The 21947-nt window shown below is 53.4% G+C and overlaps 9 protein-coding genes across 9 annotated transcripts; 5 read left to right on the top strand and 4 right to left on the bottom strand.

Annotated features, from left to right (window-relative positions):
- Window positions 1-280: 280 nt before the first annotated feature.
- Window positions 281-2013, top strand: MAF1 (RNA polymerase III-inhibiting protein maf1; the record flags this gene model as incomplete). The annotated part of the gene is made up of 2 exons (XM_062943733.1): window positions 281-286; window positions 357-2013. The coding sequence occupies 2 exons, from the start codon at window positions 281-283 to the stop codon at window positions 1392-1394; spliced, it is 1044 nt and encodes a 347-aa protein (XP_062802469.1). The 3' UTR covers window positions 1395-2013.
- Window positions 2014-2152: 139 nt separating this feature from the next.
- QC764_200320 (uncharacterized protein) lies at window positions 2153-5068 on the top strand (the record flags this gene model as incomplete). The annotated part of the gene is made up of 2 exons (XM_062943732.1): window positions 2153-2931; window positions 3008-5068. Exons 1-2 carry the CDS (start codon window positions 2494-2496, stop codon window positions 5066-5068), a joined length of 2499 nt encoding a protein of 832 aa, XP_062802468.1. The 5' UTR covers window positions 2153-2493.
- An 871-nt stretch (window positions 5069-5939) lies between these two features.
- QC764_200310 (uncharacterized protein) lies at window positions 5940-6767 on the bottom strand (the record flags this gene model as incomplete). Its single annotated transcript, XM_062943731.1, has 1 exon — window positions 5940-6767. One exon carries the CDS (start codon window positions 6765-6767, stop codon window positions 5940-5942), a length of 828 nt encoding a protein of 275 aa, XP_062802467.1.
- A 1520-nt stretch (window positions 6768-8287) lies between these two features.
- EFM6 (Protein-lysine N-methyltransferase efm6) lies at window positions 8288-9335 on the bottom strand (the record flags this gene model as incomplete). Its single annotated transcript, XM_062943730.1, has 3 exons — window positions 8958-9335; window positions 8691-8858; window positions 8288-8576 (listed from the first exon to the last, which is right to left on the bottom strand). Exons 1-3 carry the CDS (start codon window positions 9203-9205, stop codon window positions 8288-8290), a joined length of 705 nt encoding a protein of 234 aa, XP_062802466.1. The 5' UTR covers window positions 9206-9335.
- Window positions 9336-9639: 304 nt separating this feature from the next.
- On the top strand, window positions 9640-12975 carry AXL2 (polarity establishment/cellular polarization; the record flags this gene model as incomplete). The annotated part of the gene is made up of 2 exons (XM_062943729.1): window positions 9640-9705; window positions 9862-12975. The coding sequence occupies 2 exons, from the start codon at window positions 9640-9642 to the stop codon at window positions 12973-12975; spliced, it is 3180 nt and encodes a 1059-aa protein (XP_062802465.1).
- Window positions 12976-13370: 395 nt separating this feature from the next.
- On the top strand, window positions 13371-17222 carry PTC2 (Protein phosphatase 2C 2). The gene is given in 8 exon segments (XM_062943728.1): window positions 13371-14425; window positions 14678-14984; window positions 15148-15221; window positions 15313-15397; window positions 15476-15682; window positions 15745-16005; window positions 16232-16720; window positions 16733-17222. 7 exon segments carry the CDS (start codon window positions 14390-14392, stop codon window positions 16579-16581), a joined length of 1320 nt encoding a protein of 439 aa, XP_062802464.1. The 5' UTR covers window positions 13371-14389; the 3' UTR covers window positions 16582-16720; window positions 16733-17222.
- Window positions 17223-17330: 108 nt separating this feature from the next.
- SUI3 (translation initiation factor eIF-2 beta subunit) lies at window positions 17331-19858 on the bottom strand. Its single transcript, XM_062943727.1, has 4 exons — window positions 19561-19858; window positions 18431-19250; window positions 18305-18371; window positions 17331-18247 (listed from the first exon to the last, which is right to left on the bottom strand). The coding sequence occupies exons 1-4, from the start codon at window positions 19570-19572 to the stop codon at window positions 18148-18150; spliced, it is 999 nt and encodes a 332-aa protein (XP_062802463.1). The 5' UTR covers window positions 19573-19858; the 3' UTR covers window positions 17331-18147.
- Window positions 19859-19917: 59 nt separating this feature from the next.
- On the top strand, window positions 19918-21883 carry QC764_200265 (uncharacterized protein). Its single transcript, XM_062943726.1, has 2 exons — window positions 19918-20465; window positions 20527-21883. The coding sequence occupies exons 1-2, from the start codon at window positions 20018-20020 to the stop codon at window positions 20628-20630; spliced, it is 552 nt and encodes a 183-aa protein (XP_062802461.1). The 5' UTR covers window positions 19918-20017; the 3' UTR covers window positions 20631-21883.
- Window positions 21149-21655, bottom strand: QC764_200260 (uncharacterized protein; the record flags this gene model as incomplete). The annotated part of the gene is made up of 1 exon (XM_062943725.1): window positions 21149-21655. The coding sequence occupies one exon, from the start codon at window positions 21653-21655 to the stop codon at window positions 21149-21151; it is 507 nt and encodes a 168-aa protein (XP_062802462.1).
- Window positions 21884-21947: the final 64 nt, after the last annotated feature.

Here is a 21947-nt window from a genome sequence, read left to right as displayed (position 1 = left end):
AAGCCATCTCTCAGTTTCTCGGCCTTTTCATCAGTTTTTCGAAGCATCACGTCAACAGGACAGCTGCTCAGCATCCCAGATCCGTCAACATTACCCACAATTCACACCACTCCGCCTGGTTGGTCACGCGCTGCGCCCATCCGACAACCTTCCGCATCTCCATCTTACGATACGTTCCTGTCTTGATGCCCCCGCAAGATAGGGCTACTTTTTCCAGAGCACATCTCCCTAAGATATCACACCTTGCAAAGTCTGCTTCCCACCGCTATCAGCTTCCAAAATGAAGGTATGCGTGCTGTGGACACTTGACATCATAGTTGCCGTTTATGCCAGGGCAGCGAGCTGACAAGCCGCGACAGTACCTATCTCTCCCAGCGTTCGACAAAGTGACGAGCGCCCTCAACTTTGATACACCCGATTGTCACATACAAGGCAGCTGTGATCTTTACACGACCAAGGCCGCCGGTTCGGACAAGAAGCTCTACAAGAATATCTCCCAATCCCTCGAGTCACAACATGCCGCCCTTCTCAAGTTCGACGCAAGCCTTTCCCCACCTCGGCGCAGTTCAATGGCAGCGAGTCTTAACCTGGAGCGCTCCTCGCCCTTTGGCTCCCTAAACGAGGTGTCGAACCGGCGCACCTTCGCCTACCTTATCGCGACCCTCAACGCATCGCACACTGATTATGACTTCTCCAAGGTTCTCCGCCCGGGCGATTTCAAGCGCGAGAATGTCTTGCGCTCCGTCATGGCCCACATTGACAACACACTCCACAGCGTGCGACCAAACACCAACTTCCTCGACCCAATGGCCGCTTACGACTCCCCGTCCTCCAAGGTGTCCGAGTTTGACACGGGCGTCTCACCATCCCCACCTTGGGGCCCTGAGATGTGGTCGTTGATCGACCAGGAGATGGATCTGAAGGAGTGCAGCATCTTCTCATACCAACCCGCCAATGACCCCTTTGAGGACGATGAGGGTGCCATCTGGGCCTTCCACTACTTCTTCTTCAACAAGGCCTTGAAGAGAGTCTGCTACATCCACGTTAGAGGCGTGCCTGTCATGAGCCAGAGCCCCAGTGTCAGACCGCATGCCCTCCTGTCGCGGGGAAGCACCCAGTCGTGGGCCGACAATCAGGATGATGACACTGTTGGCGCGAACAAGCGAGCCATCTTCTGGCTAGGCGATAGAGTCGCCGAGCGGATCGAAATCAGTGACGACGACATGGATGACGGTTTAATATGGAACCGCGATGCCGACGGCGACGTCTCATACCACTACGACGACGACGATGACTACGATTACGATGACAACCTCGACCTGGCTGCCGACGACAGCCACTTCGGGCGGGGTGTGAGCGAGGACATCGCTTCGAGGATGGAGATTGACGTCTAAAGAGTTTGGCGTTTTCCAAGCTTTTTTTTACGTAACCGCCCCATCGCCGCCGACGGTTGTATTTTGTCATTATTTACGCAATCCTGTGCTTTTCGGGATTGTTTTTTTCAGCATCGTCAAAGGGGTGCACTACGACCTCGGCTTTAATTTCCATTCAACATTGTCGGGTGCGCATGATACCCGAACGAGGTGTACTAACTGAGATGCCTCTACGCGTCATGACCTCTTGTACTTTCCTTCTTCGTGTTCTTTTTCATTTCTTGTTTTGTTTTATGGGCTTTAATTCGGCGTGCTTGTTGGGTTTTGTATCGCAGGTTCGATGGATGGCAGGTGGACAATACACACACACAACATGCATTTGGGCCGGGTAGGAGGTGTTCTGTTACGCATCAGGGTGGATAAGGTATCCAAGGGGCGCTTTTGGTTCTCAGGTCAGTGAGAGAGGCGCTGTGAATCGGAGTTCTTGAGTGGGCGGGCATGTTCGGTTTGCGAGGGGACTTGAGTATATGTTCTTCTAGCGTGTACAGTCGGTCATATTTGATGACAAGAATTCAATTTCAAGTATCATGACTTGGCCTCTGTTTTGCTATTGACCGTTTTTGAACCGGTCAACGCTCCCATCGTTTGTTAGTGTCGGACGCGCCGATACAATACGTGGACGGTTCTCCACAGTGCGGGGATCTCCACAGTGTAGATAGAGGTCAGCCAATTGGCGCTCGCTATGACGACACTCCTTCGGCGCCGTTCCCCTAACAACATGCACAGTGTGTACCTAACCTAGCATCCCTCACTTGTGAGGGTCTCGTCAAGTGCTCTTGCCATTTATCTCCGTTTTGAGGGGAAGCGCAACTTGCCATTTCTTCAATTTGGACCCGCCCTGTCAACATCGACAGGTACTGACTTGTCATCAGGCCAGATCCGGCGGGGTAAAGCGATCCCAAGTACCTCTGACGGTATCTAACTTATCTTACCTAACCTGCCATTTTGTCTCCCTCTGGCTTTCTAGACTGGGGATTTGTTATATATCATCTTTCAACTTATACCGCCGCGCATCGGCTTTTGGGTCCTTAAGAAAACCAAAATAGAAAGAGAGAAAAAAATGGCAGCACCACCCCCCTCCCTCCTGCCACCTCCCATCATCTCACCACCGGCGGCGGCACCGTCCATCATCCCGGCCCAGCTTGGGTTTCTGGCGATTTACAACCCGAGTTTGTCTTCGCGGTCTGGCGACGACGGCGATGATGAGAACAGCGTCAATGACCAGATTGTGTATTATGCCTCGCTGAACGAGCAGCATGCCTCGTCGCAAGGTGGGAGTTTGAAAAAGAAGAGGAGACGGCATCGGTCTTTGACTGGTGGGATGGAGCAGCAGGTGTCAAGGGAGATTAGGAATGAGAGGTTGAGGCAGGTTGGGCTGGCGCAGGGGATGGTGGAGTTTAGTAGGGGTTTTGCGGGGGGAAAGGCGGTGGAGGGGATTGAGACGGAGAGGAGGAGGGTGGTGGTGTATGAGTTGGAGCCGGGGTGGTGGATTTTGGCTGTGAGTTTTTTACTATTTTTTTCTTTTGCCTGGCATGGGGAGGTGAAGTATGTTACTGACAAGATGAGCGGGATAGTCGATTGATCTTACGCAGCTGCCTTCTGCTAGTACTGGGGAGGCAGGGGCGGAAAGGAAGATGGAGTATAGCTCCAGGGAAGTCAAGCCTACGTCGCTGTTGTTGCAGAATTTACTGAGGGCACATTCGGTGTTTTTGCTGCATCATGCTAGCTCGCTTTCGGCCTTGTTTGTCAAGACGCAGAGGCAAAAGTTTGTGGCGGTGTTGGGGCGGTACTGGGATCTGTTTCTCAGTACCTGGAATGTGATGCTCCACGGTAATCCGGCGTGCGCCGTGTTTGGGGGTATCAAGATTGCTGCCTGTGGAGAGCTGGGGATCGGGGTTGGGGAGGAAGAAAGGGGCAGCGGGGAGAGGGAAGTATTGGAAGGGTTGGTCGAAAGAACAGAAGGGCTGGTTGACTTGGTCGTCGGAAGATATGGAAAGGCTCCTTCTGAAGATGAGCAAGATAATGAGGAAGATGAAAAGTGGCTTGGAAACGGAATTGAACCTGGAGCGGAAGATGGAGCGGTTTTTCTCGGGACTGGAGCGCTGTCCAGGAATTCCTTGAGAGCCCTGACATTCTGGATGGAAGATATGTATATGTTTGGGGAGAATGCATATGGAGTGAACGACAGCCCTACTGCGACTCGATCACAGGCTGCGAGAAGGAGAAGAGCTGCTGGAAGGAAGGCTGCCGCTGCTGCTAAGGAGGGCAAGCAACAACAACAACAACAACAACAGGCTGCATCTTCTAGAAGTAGTGGTGAATCTTCAAAGGGTGCCGATGAAGCAGGAAAGGGCGGTATGGATACACTTTTTGGGTACATGAAGATGGGATACGGGACATCTTGGTCTCTGACTGGGAAAAGGATCACGGAAATTACTCCAGCTGCGGAACAAGAGGTCCCAGCCGCTGAGGCCAGCGAACAGCAGATTCCCACTTCGGAAGAGGCTCCCAAATCACGACAGCCTTCTCTTAGCACCGGCCGCTATCTCATTGGGCTTATGGGTGATATCGAGGAACCAACGAGTAAGGAGGACGATCCAGACGCCCAAGACCCAGCAGATGCAGCCGACCCCAACTCGAGAACCCTCTTGCGCACCCTCACCGTCGAGCTTGAGAAAGAGGGCGAGGATAAGCCTGAGTCAAAGATGACCAAGGACCTGGGCAGCCAAAACACTGAGCTAGCTGAGGAAGGCGTTTCTGATAAGGAGGGCCAGCCCGCGGATACCTCCAACACTGAATTCGACAGCCAAGATCGTAACAAGACCAAGAAGCTACGGGTGGTGGTATATGCCAACCGACCCTTCATCTACATATTCTTATTCCAGCTCCGAACCGACTCGTTGGCCTGGGACGGCATGTACAGATCGCTACACACCCAACTTGCCCCCCTGCACAAGCCATTGCTGTCCTCCACAGCATACCGGCCCGAGCGACCAGACGTCGGTGGTGCTGCGGCGACAGCTCAGATTTATGACTTGGTCTGGGACCCCAAGCTGCTCACGATCCATTCCACCATCCCCAACATTCCCGAGCCAGTATCGGTAACGGCGCATGGCGTTAAGAAACCAGGTGCTTGGACCCGTGTGGAGTCCCTCAACACCCACAACCAGATTCTCAACGTGTACAGCAACACGCGAGACGATCTGTCAGAGTTTGAACGGACGTGCAAGACCAGCCGGGGGTGGTGGATAGTCTGGACCAGGATCCTGGAACGGAGTAGCAAGAGCACCGACGGCAGTTTGACGCCTACTATCACCACGGCGACAAGCACCACCGGCACGGCGACGATCACAGGGTGGGTGGATGGCCATGGCTCCTCTGATGGCGGTGGTAGTGAGGAGGGTGGACAGAGGGGGGAGGTTGGTGTGACAAAGGAGATTATACTTATCCGGCGGGCTAGTGATCATGGCGGGGGAGGGTTGAGGGGGGTGAGTACGTCTTATATTGCCAGTGGCAGTGCCGGTGGAGGGGAAGGAGGGGGAGGAGGGTGGGCGGATGGGGCGACCAAGTTGGCTCAGGGGATTGGGGTTGATACGAGGAGGTATATTGAGGCGTTGTTGAGCTTGAATCGGTGAGGTTTGAATGGACTGGGTGGGGTATATATACGTGAGGGTGACAGTACATATTCTTTGTTGATTGGGCGGGCGATTTTCGTAGCCTTGGGGCATTGGTCGGTCACGACTGTTTAATTATTATTATATTTGAGTTTTTGTCAGAAACATTGACCTCTTGTGCCCGGGAAATTGTCTCCTAGGTTCGGTAGCACGAATAACCAACCCTCGAGAACGAGACAGTGTTACACTCACTGCATGGTAGAATTTGCCAGTCTCGATGCGACAGACGCCATTGCGCAGAAGCTATCCCTCATTGATATGTAGATGGGTTGACACTGGGGTTTCCATGTCACGGAAAGCGTCCAGTTAAAAAGAGGTTAGTATAATTCCTCGACTCGTAAGGTCGTTGATTGGTTGGAAAAGAAGACGAAAGATAAAAGTTGGTATATACAAGAAGAAGCAAGTCTATATAGGTATCCTTCTAATAAAAAAACCAAACCCAACAGTGATTTTCCCCAACGCGACCAGGTCTTGTTCTGCTGTGTTACGCTCCGGTCCGGTTTAGAATCGGAGGCAACAAGCTTGAAAGTATCACAACTGGTTCATTCTTTCTGACACTCATAAGCCTAGAGTGGGAAAATGATACAAGCCCACCGAAGTCTCCAATCCTTTTGCTCCTTTTTTCCCTTCTAAAAAAATGCCCAAAATGGCTGAGGCGAATAATGATCTGTTGATTTTTGTTTTTTTCGGTTGCAAGAAAAAAAGGGCAAATAGTCGTTACGGCATCGCATGATCTCCAAGTGTCCAACTTGTCGTCTTTGTTGTATATATACCAGCACCTCCACCAGCCGGCCGGATAGGTTGTGCAAGATACGAGACTGGAGCGAGTCTCTTAGTTGTTGAACCACCACTCGACTGGCCTTCTGCCGGCCTCCAACGAGCCAAACAGCTCCAAGAACATCTTCTCGGAGCAGTCGATGGCCTCCCGCTCGCAGCCCATGCACTTGTCGCGGACACGGGCCTGAACGGTCTTGCTGCCGACCTTGACGGTGATGGTCTTGTCGCAGTAGGGGTTACCGTTGGACTGAGTCCCCATCATCAAGTGAGAGAGTGCAACAATGTTGTCAGTGTGGTCGAGCCCGCTGTCATCGAAGCCGCAGGCACCAAGTCCGAGATCGTAGTAGGTGAGATCGCCGTTGTGAACTTCGCCGCTGGGTTTGGAGCTGGAGCCGGATTCGCTGCCACCTTTGGCAGCGGGAGGGCTGTTGTTCGCCGGGGGGGGAGCAGGGGCCTGAACAGGAGGAGGGGCCTGAACAGGAGGAGGAGCCTGAACAGGAGCAGATGGGGGAGGGGGAGAAGGAGTAGGAGTTGGCTCCACGACAACAGGTGGAGGAGGGGGAGGGGGTGGTGCCACTGATGTGACGGGGGCCACTGATGACTTGGACTTTAGGCTTTCGAAGAACTGGCCAGGACGGGGCTCAGGGAGGTCCGACACCTTGACTTCGGCAGCAGCAGGCTTGGTGGGTAGGATGACCTCGGTGGTGCTCTCGTCGATGAGAACCGTCACAGTTTCGTGGACAGTCTCGGTCACCCACTCGGTCACGATGGCACGCTTGTCATGATGGGCCTTTCTGCGGTGGAGGTGGCCGTGGCCGCCATGGTGAGGCTGGGCAAGGGCAACAGATGCCAATAGACTGGCGAGAACGGTGGTGGACTTCATGATGATAAATGAGTGGTTGAAACGCGTGGTTGGTGAATGTCTTGTTGATCTGTCTCCGGGATCCCGCTTCGCTTATGGGCAAGGAATGTGAATGCCGCTGTGAATCGAGTACCACAGATGATGAAAGAAGGTTGAGTGAACGTCAGCTAGGACGTTGGTCCACGGTATCTTGTGGTGGTGGTTATTGATGAATGAAGGTGAGCTCGCTGAGCCTGGTCAAGAAGGGAATGAATGTGTGGTTGTCGGTGGGTCGAAACAGACAGCGAACGATGAGATGAAGGAGAGAAGATGTGAGGAAGGGAAGATGCCGGGGGTTTATGAACCATCCCAGTGTTTTGGGCGGCCAAGAGAGGGAAACGAGTGAGGGCACCAGCAAGGACCAGGGCCAGGGGGGTTGCGGACCTTGACTGTGGTGGAACACGCTGGACCTGGGGAGCTGGGGAGCTGAGAGGCGCAGGCCTGGTGGAATTTTTTCTCTCACCAAATTCGATGCATGCTGGGCGGCATCGCGCTTCATCTCTCTGCTAACACGAAGGCCTGGGACGGTACCGAAATTGGAGACGCGGCCGTTAAGCCGCCCCCTTGCAATAAGTGGTTGGCACCGCGTTGCTTGTTAGTGGCCGCTGCGGTGCTGGGTGTACCGAGCTAACAGGACTTTGGCGGGAACATCGTCGCGGGGGGTCAGAAAATGTTAGCACAGCCCTGCCGTCCGAATCTTGACAGAAAATGGCGCCAGTGTGTTGTTCCTTGCAGGATGCTGCAAGGCACCGGGACAAGTCCCGGGAGCCCTGACTTTTCCAGGGAAGCGAACCAACTGCCATCCAATGCGGAAACCACCGCAGCCAATCACAGACGCCGCCGAGAAGGAAGGCCACGTCGATCTACCCCACCCTCCAGCTTGAGCCAAAGAGTCGCCATCCACGTCCCACTCATATTCATCATCGACTAACAGACAACCTCCAGTTCGAGGGAGACTGACTGCAGACTGCAGAAGACTTTTTTTTCTGCTCTCTTTCCCCTCTTTCTTGCATCACAACACTGCAGTGGCGACCCCATCCGATGGGCCGCTGATTCTCCCGTCTCACTCTCTTACTCTCACTATGCACACTTCGCCCAACTTCGGCCAGACCAAGTCGCGAATCTTGATTTCAAAGTATCAGGACAGGAGAGAAACTATTCTTCCGAAAGTTGGGTGTGGCTCGGTACGGCACGGTTGGGTGCAAACCTCCGTGGGGAAACATAATCCATTCGGGACATGCTTTTTACCAGCCTGACTTGGAATTAGAAACACGCCGTTGAGAACCTTGGTTCTTGCTCCGGGCCTCGTCTACGGTCAACATCAGCAATAACTATGGCAAGTACCGATAGTCCCGTCTCTTTCTTAGTAATTTTGAGTCGAGGCCGAGACGCTCTGAAGCCGCGGGGCTTTCCAGATCCAGTGCATACGTGTTTGTCTCTCAAGGGTGGCGACTACTCGACAGCACACAGTATGGCAACCAATCATCTGAAAGTTTTCATTCTTATTTCGCTGTGATGGTATACAGAAACAAGCCCTCTCTGGTGAAAACGGGCCGGTCTTCATCCCCGAGCTCAGTCACTCGAAAGGCTCTCCTGGCAGACTTGAGGAACTGCATATCAGCCCGCCGTCTCTTCTTAAAACAGAAAAACACGATGGCCGAAGGGTTCAGCGTCAGCAGATCTTTCAGCGTCTGCAGAAGCAAGGGAAAGGCCGGCTCAAAGTAGACGCAGTCGGCCGCGAGGATGGTATCTGGCTTAAAGTCGATAATTTCCTGTGAGAGAGGTTCGCCCCTGAGTTGTCCCCATTCGCCGTCAGAACAAACTCCCATACAACAACGCAGCCAACTGCCAGCTACCCAACAATGTCACGCAATAAAACCGGGGAGTCACACAGCGAGAACTTACCAGTTGAGGATGCGGCCTCTGACCCGGTCGTCCAGCTCGTTCAGAGCAATGTTGTGTTGCATGAGAGGCTCCATGTCTATCATGTCGGTAATGTAGAGGGGCTGGTCTATCCTGCAGCCCTTTGCAATCGTGAGTCCGACAATACCGCCGCCAGCACCGAGCTCGAGACTGGAAAAGTTGGAGATGTCTGTCAGTTCATAACCGTCCCAAAGCTGGGAAACTTCCCGGCATCAAAAAGATCTTCATGCAGCGTCTGAGGGCACAAACACTCTGGAGGTCTGCAGCATATCCCGATGATAGTGCAGCATATGTTTGGCGAGCACCATCCCCGCAGGCCAAAGCTGCCCTCCACAACCCGAAGAGAGATCCTCATGAAGCTTCAATGGCTCATCCAAGAGGCCTGAGAAGTCCAGGGCCGTGGTGGCTGCGGCCTTGTAGACGGGCAGAGGAGCCAAATCCTCTCCAAAGTCCAGCGGTGAGATTTCAGGCGACGATGACCTTGATCGGCCGTTCATACTGGGCGAATTGGTGCGGAAAAGGTTGAATATCAAAATGATGTGTTTTGTGTATTTGCTGGTGATCTGAATTATGGCGGGGTTGGAGAAGGGGTCTCAGCGCCGTTTTTTTGGCATTTTTTTATGGTTGGGGTTGGGTTGCAACCGCCGCCCACTTTGCGCGAGCAACGTCCCCTGGCCCGCTACATCCACGAAGCTTGGCGGCCGATCTCTCCTTATCTGATATCAAGATGATAATCTGGCTTGCCTGCCCGGCCATGGACCCCATTCTCAACCTCATCTCATCTTTAAGGGTGCCAATACCCGGGTCGTCGCGTACGTACACGTCGAGTAGTACTCACCACGCGCCTGTCTCTCCCTGCCTTCGCGAAGACCTCCACGCTGGAATGTTTTCCCGTCATCCAACCCCTTGTTTCAACGTCCAGCCCAGCAAAATGGACTCGACATTCCCCTCTGTTCAATTTAATCTAGCACTATCCATTCTTAAGAATTTAGGGACAGTCTGTAGGCTCACTGCGCCCCCTAGTAACGGGTGCAATTCTCATTCTCATCACAGTGAAAGCAAGGGGTGGCCTCCGTAGTTGAAGATTGAAGTCCCAGATGACAGCCACCACCTCTTCGACATGAACAACACTTCCTTTCTCTCTTGCATCTAGGCATTCTGCAACTGCTGTCTTTTCTGGTCTTTGCTTGTCTATACCACCACGTATTCAGCGCACCTGCATGCTGCTATTACTCTCACCAGCAGCAGCAACTTGTCTGCCGTCGCCATCATGAGGCCTCAGCTTGCGGCCTGGATATCAATACTCCTCGCAGACCTCGTAGCGGCCGCCCCTACAGTCTCCTTCCCCATCAACTCGCAGGTGCCCCCGGTTGCTCGGATCGGCCAGCCCTTCGCGTTTGTCTTCTCGCCCTCGACCTTCACCTCGAGCTTCCCCCTCACGTACACGCTGGCCAATGCCCCCCGATGGCTCTCGATCGACAGCAGCAACCGGCGTCTTTTTGGCACGCCAAGTGAAGGAGATGTCGGCCCGGGCGAGGTGGTGGGAATTCCAGTAAACTTGGTGGCAACAGACCAGACCGGCTCAACAACACATGAAGCTACGCTTGTTGTGTCAAGAAATCGAGGACCCAATGTCGAGATCCCTCTGGAGCAACAAATACCAAACTTTGGCATATTTTCCAGCCCATACTCGATTCTGTCTGGCCCAGACGCGCCATTCTCCTTCGCCTTGGACCAGAAGACGTTTACAAGTGTCTCGAACAGTCGCCTAGGCTACTGCGCTGTCATGGCTGACAATACACCGCTCCCGGCCTGGGTTTCATTCGATCCAGACAAACTGTCCTTCTCCGGACGAACGCCTCCACTTGACTCTTTGATACAACCGCCACAGCGCTTCGCTTTCCACTTGGTTGCTAGCGATGTGGCAGGTTTCGCAGGTGCCGCGTTGCAATTCGATCTCGTGGTGGGAGTTCATCAAATCTCTGCAGAGGAAACGACCATCATCTTGACTGCCGTCCCGGGGAAACCTGTATCTTACACCAAGCTGAAGGATATCGTCAAAATCGACGGGAAGCCACCCAGCACTGGCGAGGTCACACTCGACATAAGCTCCGACATGCCTGCTTGGCTGTCTGTCAACAAAGACAGCTGGGATATTACGGGCACCCCTACGGAAAAGTCCACATCGACCAATTTCACCATAACATTCCAGGACAATTTCTCCGATACTCTCAACATCACCATGCTGGTGGACGTGGAAAGCCAGGCCACGAAGGCGGCTGGTGTCTTCAAAGGAAGTTTACCGATATTGACAGCCACCCCTGGCCAACATTTTTCCTTTGATTTCCGGCCCCATCTGGTCAGTCCAGACGACATCGAGATTTCAGTTTCGCAGGGCGACTCAGCATCCTGGATCCGGTTCGACGCCGGCCGAAAGACCCTGTCTGGACACCCTCCCTCTGTCTCCAAAGACACCATTGCTGCGCTGGAGGTCTCGGCGCAATCGAGATCATCCAACAAGTCTGACAAGCTGTCCATGAAACTACTCATTCGAGCGGCAGAACACTCTACACCTAACTCCGATACGCCCTCAGATGCAGACTCAACGCCTCTCGGCGGTGTCCTCCCAGTCGGGGGAGATGCTGCTCCAAGCGGGAAGGTCAATGTGGTGTTGTTGGGGATACTTTTGCCAACAATTTTATCCGCTTTTGTCGTGGCATTCGCCGTGTTCTGGTGCTACCGAAGACAAAAAGCGAAGCGAAGGCCACGGCTTACCACTCGCGATATCTCAGGGCCTCTACCGGGGTCTTTTGTGATCACGTCTAATGGACCCAACACCGCGCCATCTCTCCCCGATATCAGTCACAACTTTGACAGAAGCTTCACTGTCGGCGATGTGTTTACGCCAGAAAAGAAGATGTACGTCGAGTCACGCAGCTCGTTTTTGACCAAGGGGGGCGCGCCTACATCCCTGGCTACCGTCAAGTTACTCCCCCCGAGCGTCCGGTCCAAGCACGGGGGTGCCGGTGGCGGACGGATACCTTTCTTAGGGGGCGGAAGTTTTGGTGCCATGTGGCTCGGGAGCTCTCTGGCGTCTATTGCCGAGAGAAGTGTTAACGACGAGGCGGGCGAGATGGATGCACGTACAGCCGGGCTGCTTGGGAACAAGACAACAGGGTCTTTCCAGGACGGGATTGAGATCAACATTCCCAGCGTTCAAGGGACGCCCAGGTCGAGGTACAATGACTCTCCAAACTCGCCATATCAACCTCATGCGATGGCAAGTCCTCGGTCCCGTTCTTCCTCGGCAGGATCCGACCCAGAGACGTTCCCGCTTCGAGCAGAATCGAGACTGGCACATTACGGACCGCCGGAAATCACGAGGAGATTCATGTGGCCGTGGTTCAGGGGAAACAACTCGAGAAGCCGCAGCTCCAAGCTCCGCTGGGGCTCAAGGACACATAGCAAGCAACCGAGTACGTCGACGGTCGATACATTTGCCTACAAGAGAACAGGGCAGTCTATCGATCTAGGGTATGCCGATGCGGGGATGGCGCCTGAGGTAACACCGCCTCCTCGTGCAAGACTTATTGGGGCAGTTCCACTGGCTCGGCCAGTAACCAGGAGGGGGCCTACCGATGCGAGTCTGGAAGGCATGATCCTCAGTCATGGCCAGAGTGGGATGAGTATTCCCATGAATGCGCCGCCAACAACCCCTGGGGGACCTGGTGCTCCAAGCGTCGCCTCTCAAAAAGACATCTCTCTACCCCCTCTACCCGACTGGCGAGAGTCACCCGACGACGTCCTGGGTCTCTCCTATGATGATCTGGTCAAGAACTCATCTTTCCACCCGTCGGCCACATGGCAATCAATTTCTACAAATACAAACGACGAGTGGGTGGATGAGACAGTCGTGAGCATGGACACGCCACAGAGGGAAACGGCCAAGAAGGATATGGGCACACCGTCTAACTGGGCCGTGTTGCAAGACTCACCATTTATCAAAGACTGGGATGCCGGGATCGACTCGCCGTCGCCCGTGTCGATAGGACCAGGAGACGCTTCCACTCCTGCTGGAAATGAGAAGCGGGAGCAGCAGCCGACGTCATCGAGGACACAGCCGTCCAACATAAGTGCTGCAGTAGGTTACAAGAGAGAATTCCAACGGGACCAGTCTGGACTGCCTGGGCGTAGTGAGTCGAAAGGGGTATCGTTAATGTCGGGCAAAAGTAGGGAGGAGGAGTCAGACTTTGCGGTATATATTTGATTGGAATATCTTTCTAATATCTTTGGTTTTTCGTTTACCTAGCCAAATACCCCGAATTGAACTCTTCCTTGACCTCAAAGATCCAGATGATGGGGGATGTTGCACAGTATGTGCTTTAAAACTGTTACTCAATGCACACAAAATGTCGTCATGGATGTAAAACGCCAAGGAAGTCAATACGGTAAAATACGCAGCCTCTCGTGACGCTGAAATCTTGTGCTCCTGAGCCTTAACAGAAAGTGCGGACGGACCAGGCAGGCACTCCAGGCAGCCGCAGGGGTAGAAATTGGCACAGTGGAGAGTCCCCCCAACCCCGGCTTCCTTTTTTAGCAGCCCACGGTCTCCTCATTGCCCCGCAGTCCTTTTTTCGCGCACTGTGAGGTCTGGTATCGGCAGGAGTCCACTGCGAGCGTGAGTGGAGAGAGGCCAGACCGTCAGCTGTCGACTCAGGAACGACCTTCTCTTGCGTTTCGCATGATGATGAGCTGAGTGAGGGCTGAGGTGGTTGACCTGATATCTCAAGGCGTGCTCATGAGATGGATGTTCCGGGCACCTTAGCTACACCTATCTACCTATGACTGTCTGGGTAGAGCTGTCAAGGCTGTGACTGATAGAAAGAGCTACCCCACACGCGACATCCTTCTGCAAGGGAGGGCAGGCAGTCTGAATAGCATCACAGCTTTCTGCCTTGCGAGTGGTGATAAGGTTGTTATCTAGAAGTGGATGTGTCCATGTGTCTGGGTGCAGCAGATCCTTGTCCTTTGTTTCTGAGACGCCTCTCTCTTGTATGTAGTGTTTAATCTCGCACTTGTCTCTACTCGTGGTCTATGTAGTCCAGATTGTTGATGACATGTGGAAGATAGTGTAGTCTCTCTACTCTGCTTGTCATTCATCAGCTAGCCGCCTAGCTGTTGCACAATTGCCACACCACAAAAGATAGACGTCTCTCTGGCTGCTGTCTCTTCCAGGCACGGCCGGCTCCCGCCCAACAACAACCCCGCTCCACCACAAATTTGCTCCGTGCGCCACCCAGCAGGACGCAAACCCGCCCAGCGACCTGGGACTGTGCCAAAGAAAGGGACCTGACCTGACCTGAACACCTAACGGAAAAAAAAATAACACGAAGCGCCTGGCGACTACGGGATACCGCATTACACCAGCTCACCGACGTCCTTTTTCGCGGCTCCCTTTTTTTTTCTTGATTCCTATCTCCGACATCAACGTCATCGGTATCGGCATCGTCCACCCCACGAGCTTGGTCCGGCCCAAAATCGACTTGTCGTTAAACTGACTGTGTCGCCTGCCCTCCCTTCCCCCTTCACCCTTCTGCCCAATCTCGCCGACCAAAACCCGTCCCCCCACCGACCACCGGTAGCCGCGCTGCTGCTGAATTCCATATCACCACCGCGTCATCATGGGCCAGACACTTTCTGAGCCTGTTGTCGAGAAGGTATGTGCCTTTTCCTGAAGAGGTGGTTGTCGCAGCCCTTGGCCGTCCGTGCTGCCATCCTGGCCATCGCGGGCGCGCACACACTTTGCTCGTCTGGCCCTCTCTGCCTCAAGCTCTCCTCCCCAGGCCAGGGGCCGATCATGGTGCTCACATGCCCGCGCCCATGGCTCCCTTCCTTGCCAATATCATCTTCCAGCTGCTCGCGCTGGATACAAAAACCAGAGGCTAACGCGGCAGGGATAATGCCTATAGGCTTCAGAGAATGGCGGAGACGAACGACTACTCTATGGCGTGTCGGCCATGCAGGGCTGGCGCATCAGCATGGAGGACTCTCACACGACAGTACTCGACCTGCTCGCTGGCACTAAGGCTGCCAAGGACCACAGCTCGAAACTCTCCTTCTTTGGCGTCTTTGATGGCCACGGCGGCGACAAGGTAGCGCTGTTTGCGGGCGACAACATTCACAACATTATTGCGAAGCAGGATACATTTAAAGCCGGCAACTACGAACAGGCTCTCAAGGATGGCTTTTTGGCGACCGACAGAGCTATTCTCAACGGTATGATGCCAGCCTGGTCTTCTTATTCTCACAAAACGGGGGGTTCTGGACGGTCCAGATTTGCTAGGGGAGGAAGGCTATGTGATTCAACATCCCCAAATCACTCAGAAAATGGCGCCCTTTCTGGAACGAGTTCGCTAACCTGTTGCTGCCACCTGAACAGATCCCAAATATGAGGAGGAAGTGTCCGGCTGCACTGCTTGCGTGGGCCTGATTACGGAAGACAAGATCTATGTTGTATGTTTGACCCCGTGCTGCTGAGGAGAATTCCCCTCATTGTGCACCCCCACTTTGGCCCACTGATGCTGACTTTGCCTCTCCGCGGTAGGCGAACGCTGGTGACTCGAGAGGCGTCTTGGGCGTAAAGGGCCGGGCGAAGCCCCTTTCTTTTGACCACAAACCACAGAACGAAGGTGCGCCGAAAACACAGCTGTCACTCTTCTCTAGCCGCGCCTGTCCGCTAACCGGGTGATTGTGTTGCGGATGTGTAGGCGAAAAGGCGCGAATTACGGCTGCAGGTGGCTTTGTCGACTTTGGCCGTGTCAACGGGAACCTGGCCCTGTCAAGAGCCATTGGTGATTTCGAATTCAAGAAGAGCGCCGAGCTCGCGCCAGAACAACAAATCGTGACAGCTTATCCGGACGTTGTGGTTCACGACCTGGGCGACGACGATGAGTTCCTCGTGCTTGCTTGTGACGGTACAGTTTCCCCCTCTATCCCCTGTTTTTTGGACTGTTCGCTGACCTTGTCCATTTACAAGGCATCTGGGATTGCCAGTCTTCCCAAGCCGTTGTCGAATTCGTCAGGCGTGGAATCGCTGCCAAGCAGGATTTGGACAAGATCTGCGAGAACATGATGGACAACTGCCTGGCCTCCAACTCGGAGACGGGAGGCGTCGGCTGCGACAACATGACCATGATCATTGTCGCTTTCCTCAGGGGACGGACCAAGGAAGAGTGGTATGAGGAGATTGCCCGGCGGGTTGCCAACGGAGACGGTCCTTGTGCCCCGCCCGAATATGGTAGGGAATCTTCGCCGTCTTCTTAAACGCGCACGCTCTGGTTGTTTCCTCCGCCCACATCAAGACCACTATCTGCCCCCATATCCTGTATCTTTCTCCTTCTCGTCTCCCTTTTCATATGGATCATCATACTTTTCGGAACCGAGCGCGCTCTTGACACTGGTCTATCGCACACTTTTTCTACCAAAACATCATTACTAATACATGGCTTTTTCACACATTTTAGCTGAGTTCCGCGGCCCCGGCGTGCATCACAACTTTGATGATAGTGACAGCGGGTATGATGTCGAAGAGAACAAGCAAGGTGGTGGCGCTGGCAGAAGCTTCGGCATCGGTGGTTACAAGGGCCGCATCATCTTCCTGGGTGATGGGACCGAGGTGCTGACCGACTCAGACGACACTGAGATGTTTGACAACTCGGAGGAGGATAAGGATCTCGCAAGCCAGGTGTCCAAAGCGTCGTCGGTCGAGGGCGGCGAAGCTACTGCCGGGAAGGAGCAGGAGAAGAAGCCCGAGCCAACGCCAGAGGCTGCGGGGAAACCTAGCGGCGAGGCGGAGATGAAGAAGGACGCTTAAGTATAGGGTCAGAGGGATAGTCTCTGGAGGATGGCATCTCGAGCATGTCTGTATGGCTTTTTCTGTTAGCGTATCGGCGGGAACTGTTGTGGGAGGGGGAGGGGTTGTGGAATACACGTAAAGGGGTGAAATGGAGAGGGTATGGGGGAGGGTCTGGGGGAGGGTCTGGGGAGGTAAAAGCCGGGAGCCAGTTGGCTGAACTGGACTTGGGGTCTTGGGATGGCGAAGAATGGGTTGAAAGGGATTTCAAGGAATCTTTTTTGTGGAAAGCAAGACATAACACTCGTCATCATCTCCCCCTCTTCAACAACACCAGCACAACACACACGAACAACAAGCATGATTCGTTCAAAAACTCTTGATCCTGCTCCGTCTGTCTCTCTTCCCGTCATCTCGTTACCATTGTGCCTGTACTGCTGCCCCTCTGGTCTGAGAGAGAAGGGGAACCTCTTGTTTTCCTTGTTTTCTTTTCTTTTTTTCCTTTTTACTCTCTTGTTTTACTCTTTTACCCTATACCTATCTATTCTACGCGATTTTTCATGTCCTACCTTGATACATGCCTGAAGAAATTGATGACAAAATCCGTGATTTGATCACTGAGCAGAGTAAAGCTGTCTGGTCCTGTATGCGTATAAAGGCGGAAGAGAGAGAGAGAAAGAGAGAGAGCCAAGAATGCCAGCTGTATTGACCGTAAGAGCCCGTGTTGGATGAACTATGTATATACCATTTGTAATGTAGCTGGTACTCTCTGCGCAGTGTGCATTCAAAGATGAGGAGATAGTGACGACGTAGCCGGCAGAGATCCCCATTGTTTACTCGCTGAGAGAAGGTCAATGCATTCATCTTATTGTCTTCGCGTCGCCATTGTTGCCGAGTGTAGTGGGGGCATGGGTAGATAGATCAATAGAATGACTCACATATTGAGGACAACCACACAATCAAAACCGTCGTCTTTTCTCCCCTCCTCGAGGTTCTCGTCTCTCCCCTTTCGTTCACTTCTTTTTCCGCCTGTTCGAAGGGTGGCACAGAGAACACCGCCACCCGCAGCTTCATCAAGAATCATCACCAAGACACTATCAAATCAGGCACCACTTCTCTCAATATTCCGTTCGCTTCGTTATACTCGGCATTAGATTAACGCACATTCTAGGTTGACAAAGATGCTAGACCAGTTGCGTCCGAATGAACCACCTAACCTTGCCCTCTAAGCATTCGAATGCATGTCATCCGTTTGCCCCATCTCCCCCGTCTTTATGTTCGTCATGATCGTCATTCCCATCCCCTTATACCCATCGTCAACCGTCATATCCACAAGGCAAGAAAGGGGTATGGGTGTGGGGAAGTTTTTGGTCGACTAGTCTACCTCCAACAAAAGTTGAATAGCGTCGAACAACACCAGCAACAAGAGCATCTATCGACCAGAAACAGCGCTGCCGAAAGCTTCCCTCTACCGAGCAATACGAAACCCATTGAAAGGAAAAAACCCCGCCGTTGTTGCTTTTATGAATCCCGACCCAAAAAAACGACCGAAGCAAAAGCCGATGCTGTACGAAGAAACCATGGCGTTTAGGCCTTGTTCTTTCTTCTCTTGCCAACCTGGGCCGAGAAACCAGTCTTGATAGCCTGGACGGAACGACGAGAGCCGCAAGAGTTGCAGGTAATGAAGCTGAGAGGTTGTTAGTGCACTGCCACTCGCATGAACGGGAGGGGCAGGAAGACATACTAAAGGCGATTCTCGCCCTTGGAGAGCTCGGTATTGGGGGAACGGCACGTCTTACAGGTGACATATTCTAGTTTCGAAGCGTTAGCGTCCGACGGACAAGAGAGCCACAGAGACATGACGACATACCTATAATATACGTGCGAAGAACGTTCTCAATCTGTTTCTGTTGGAAGCGACCCTTGATGACCAACCGCCTGGAACCGTCGACGGAACCGCTGGTACCCAACTCAGCAAAGAGGTAGGCTGTGACGTGCTCGTCGGCACGCTTCATGCGCTTACAAATCTCGGCAAGGTTGGCGAAAATGGTCTTCTTGTTGCCTTCGCGCAAGCACTGAGGAGGAGGAATCTTGTAGGAGCGGGTGCCGGTTGAGGCGTGGTCGGGGTTCTTCTGCGACAGGAGGGCGAAAAATCTGGAGAGGAGTGGGCTGTAGTTGATGGTGCTGGTCTCGTCGTGCTTGAAGATGCCGGTACCCTTCTCCCAGTCACCCTCCTGCTCCTCCGACTCAGGAGCAGCCTCTTCACCCGCCTTGCCTTCGATGTTAAGCTTCTCGAGCTTCCTGGCGAAGTCATCATTGTCCTTGGGAACCTTCTTCTTCTTTTTCTTGAGCAAGAGATCGATGCCCTCCTCGCCCGCAACAGGGGCGGCGGCTTCGTCGTCACCCTCAGCGGTCCCGACCTTGGCCTTCTTCTTTTTCTTCATGAGTCTGAGATCGAGCCCGTCAGCATCCTCAGCAGGAGCGGCGGCGGGTGCTTGAGAGGCAGCATCAGTAAAGGCACCGAGAGCGGCGGAGAGAGGCGGCGTACGAGGGGTATGCGACATGGCTGTCTCTTTGGTATCGTCGTTCGGGGAAGCAACCATGGTTACACTGCCGTCTGCGTCGACTACAAGCTTCTCGTCGGTGAAGGCAACTGATTTGCGCGAGGCACGTCGTTGGAGAGAGGGTTCCTAACGATGTTAGTGATGCTGTTTGTCTCGAGTCGCAGTCGTAGGTTGTCAAGTCGCTTCGGAACTAAAATTTCCGGAGGGGCGGGCGATTGTCGGGTTAGGTGGTCAAAGGAAGAGTCAACCGTCAAAGGGACAAGGGGAGGGGTGGGTAGGGTCTCGGGTGGCGCAAAAGGGAGTGGGAGAAAAAAAAAAGGGAGGGTAGTCTTTGGAGGGGTAGTGAATTTACTGTGGGAGTGCTTGTGCTCGTGCCTCTGCCGGTGAGGGGAAACGGCGGGAGGTGAGGGCTAGGATAGACAGATGTAAAACTTACTTCAGTGCTCATGTTTGGCCACGGATGTCACAGGGTTCTTGGTTTTCTCGTTTCTCGAAGATGTTCTGGACTCTCCACCGCTTTTTTTCGCTAGTGAGGGAAGGGATCGGGGTGCGCTGGTTCGTGGGGTGCAACAAGTGCTGGGTTCACAGCAGCCGTCTCTTTTGCCAGGTTGGTTCCTAATGCCTTGCCTTTTCTCGGTAGCCGAACAAGTGTGGTTTCTGTGTAGAGATGGTCGCCCTATCACTGACTTGGCGCCTTCTTCATGACGTTGGATTCACTCACTGTGACTCAGGCCCTCAGTCACCTGACAAGCGGGGGGTTTTTGCTCCCACCTCACTGCCAGCTGCCGATAACGACAACGATAAGCCTTGTGGTGAGGAGACAGTGCGTAGACAGTGCCAGCACTCCAGCCCGCTACAGCAGCTACTGCAGTACCAGTGGGACAGATGAATGAATGCTGGATTGCTCCATGCTTAGGTTGCCGCACCCATACAATACATTCACCACTGCGCCGGTTGCCACGAGTCTATGTGTAGACAGTCCACGATACCACGAGAGGGAATCATTCACTCTAGCGAAAGCTCTACCGAGACCCGATTCACCCCCCGTCCTCAGACATCGTGACGTACTCCAACCAACGCTGCTCTGCTCCCCACCTCATCGCCCAAGCTCCATAATGGCGAGCACTTCAGACTCCTTCGTCATCTCCGACATGGCTCCCTCCTCAGACAACGACGATGTCGATTCCCTTCCATCCATCTCCAGCAGCATTCTCGATTCCGAAGACGAATCCGATGCCCAAAGGGAGTGGGAGACAAGTCTAGAGCAGCTACAGCTTTTGCTGACAATGATTATTATGCCATTTGCGGGCAAGTATCTTGGCCGCAAGTTTGCCTACTGGAGTATGCTGGCTCTTGTGCCTGGTTGCCTTTTAGTCCCATAATGCTAACTGGAATTCTTCAGGCTGGGCGCGGTATATGGAATGGATGCACAACGTCGAGATCCGGTGGACAAATAAGAGAGAGTTTGCGGCCGTGGGAGCTGTGCAAGCGGCATCTTCGTTATGACTTGGTGGTTTCACGGGCTGGGAAGAGCCATTCTGAGCAGTACATATACTCTTTTCGACAACTGATTAGAAACATTATATAAGGGGCGGCCCCGCGAAGCGTTTATGGCGTTATTGGGATATGTATACACACGGCACAAAACATGGGAAAACAGCTACATTAACGGCATACTGAACTTGTCCGTTCAAATGCGCAGATAATACAACTGTTGGTATTCAAGTCGACCTATCGACATCGTTGCTATTTTGAGTGTACAGCTCCAGGGGCACCACTACCGCATCCCAAACACACGATCCCACTTATATACCAAACAAAGACAACCCGTCTCCCAAACCATGTACCTAATCCATCATTACATGCCCCAGCCTTTGCATTCCCATCATTTCTTATCATTACGAAGCCCATGGAATCTCCCTCGTCATAGCCCTCTCGGCGTTGGTCATTAATCCTCATTACATTTGTTTCCTCCTCTTCCCGTCGTTCATAACAACCAAAGGGAGCCAATAAGTCAGCGCAGCTTATACGCCAATCTGGCTCATAGTCGGACCAGTCCTCACGCTACCACCCCCCCTGCGAAATCCCATGAGGCTCAGCACCAGAACGGCCATGAACAGCGGAAACAAGAACCACATGAACACGGTCGACGCCTGGATCTGTCTGCACCGCTTGGTATTGTCGGCGCTGCCGTAGGCAATCCAATCGGCCGCCTTATCGCCTGGGTCGGCGCAGTTAACAACTGTCAACTTGGCAGCCAGCACGATGGCGGCGATAAAGGTGAAGAGCGTAGCGGCGGCGTCGAGGGCGAGAAGGCCGACCGGGTAGGAGAGACGCTCAACGACGGTGGAAATGAGACCGTAAAGGGCGGCTAGCCAGGTGATTACAAGAACGAACATGGTGAAGTTGATGGCTGCTGTGGCCGACGAAGCGGCCGAGACGTTGGTAGCGATCACATTGCCTATCAGGGCCGTGGTGATGAGAATGAAGAGGAGCTGCGCTGAGCGGAAGTAGAGCGGTGTTTTTTCCATCTTGGCGATTTCCTTGTGCGAGGTAGTAGCTGTCGTCGGGTTTTGTCGTCGGAACTGGATCAATTGGGCAATTCGTGTAGGTGAGGTCTGTGACGTAAATAGCTAGGGGTAGGTGTTGTTTTTTAAAAGTGTGCTGAGAAATATAATACGACTCGTGGGATAGTTCTGGTCTTGTAGGCGAACTGTTGGCTATCCGGTGTGTAGGTGCCCAGGAATGCGAGTCGTCACTCTCTGCACGGATGATGGATGGTGTGGTTTTGGGTGTGTGGATGGGGGTTCGGTTTTAAGGCTG

Source organism: Podospora pseudoanserina, chromosome 2 (genome assembly GCF_035222485.1).
Source record: "Podospora pseudoanserina strain CBS 124.78 chromosome 2, whole genome shotgun sequence".
In the NCBI taxonomy this organism is placed as follows: Eukaryota; Fungi; Ascomycota; class Sordariomycetes; order Sordariales; family Podosporaceae; genus Podospora; species Podospora pseudoanserina.
Note: the sequence above shows the minus strand (reverse complement) of the source record. Positions and strands in the feature narration are given on the sequence as shown.

Excerpts from the sequence above, each read along its gene's own strand:
- SUI3 (XM_062943727.1), bottom strand. Across the intron at positions 18,372-18,430 it reads TCTTCGCACGTATATTATAG|AATATGTCACCTGTAAGACG; the intron begins GTATGTCGTCAT and ends CTTCGAAACTAG. Across the intron at positions 18,248-18,304 it reads AAGGGCGAGAATCGCCTTTA|CTTCATTACCTGCAACTCTT; the intron begins GTATGTCTTCCT and ends ACAACCTCTCAG.
- PTC2 (XM_062943728.1), top strand. The coding sequence starts at position 14,390 with ATGGGCCAGACACTTTCTGAGCCTGTTGTCGAGAAG. Across the intron at positions 15,222-15,312 it reads CGGAAGACAAGATCTATGTT|GCGAACGCTGGTGACTCGAG; the intron begins GTATGTTTGACC and ends TCTCCGCGGTAG. Across the intron at positions 16,006-16,231 it reads TTGTGCCCCGCCCGAATATG|CTGAGTTCCGCGGCCCCGGC; the intron begins GTAGGGAATCTT and ends CACACATTTTAG.
- QC764_200265 (XM_062943726.1), top strand. The coding sequence starts at position 20,018 with ATGCTGGATTGCTCCATGCTTAGGTTGCCGCACCCATACAATACATTC. Across the intron at positions 20,466-20,526 it reads CCGCAAGTTTGCCTACTGGA|GCTGGGCGCGGTATATGGAA; the intron begins GTATGCTGGCTC and ends GGAATTCTTCAG.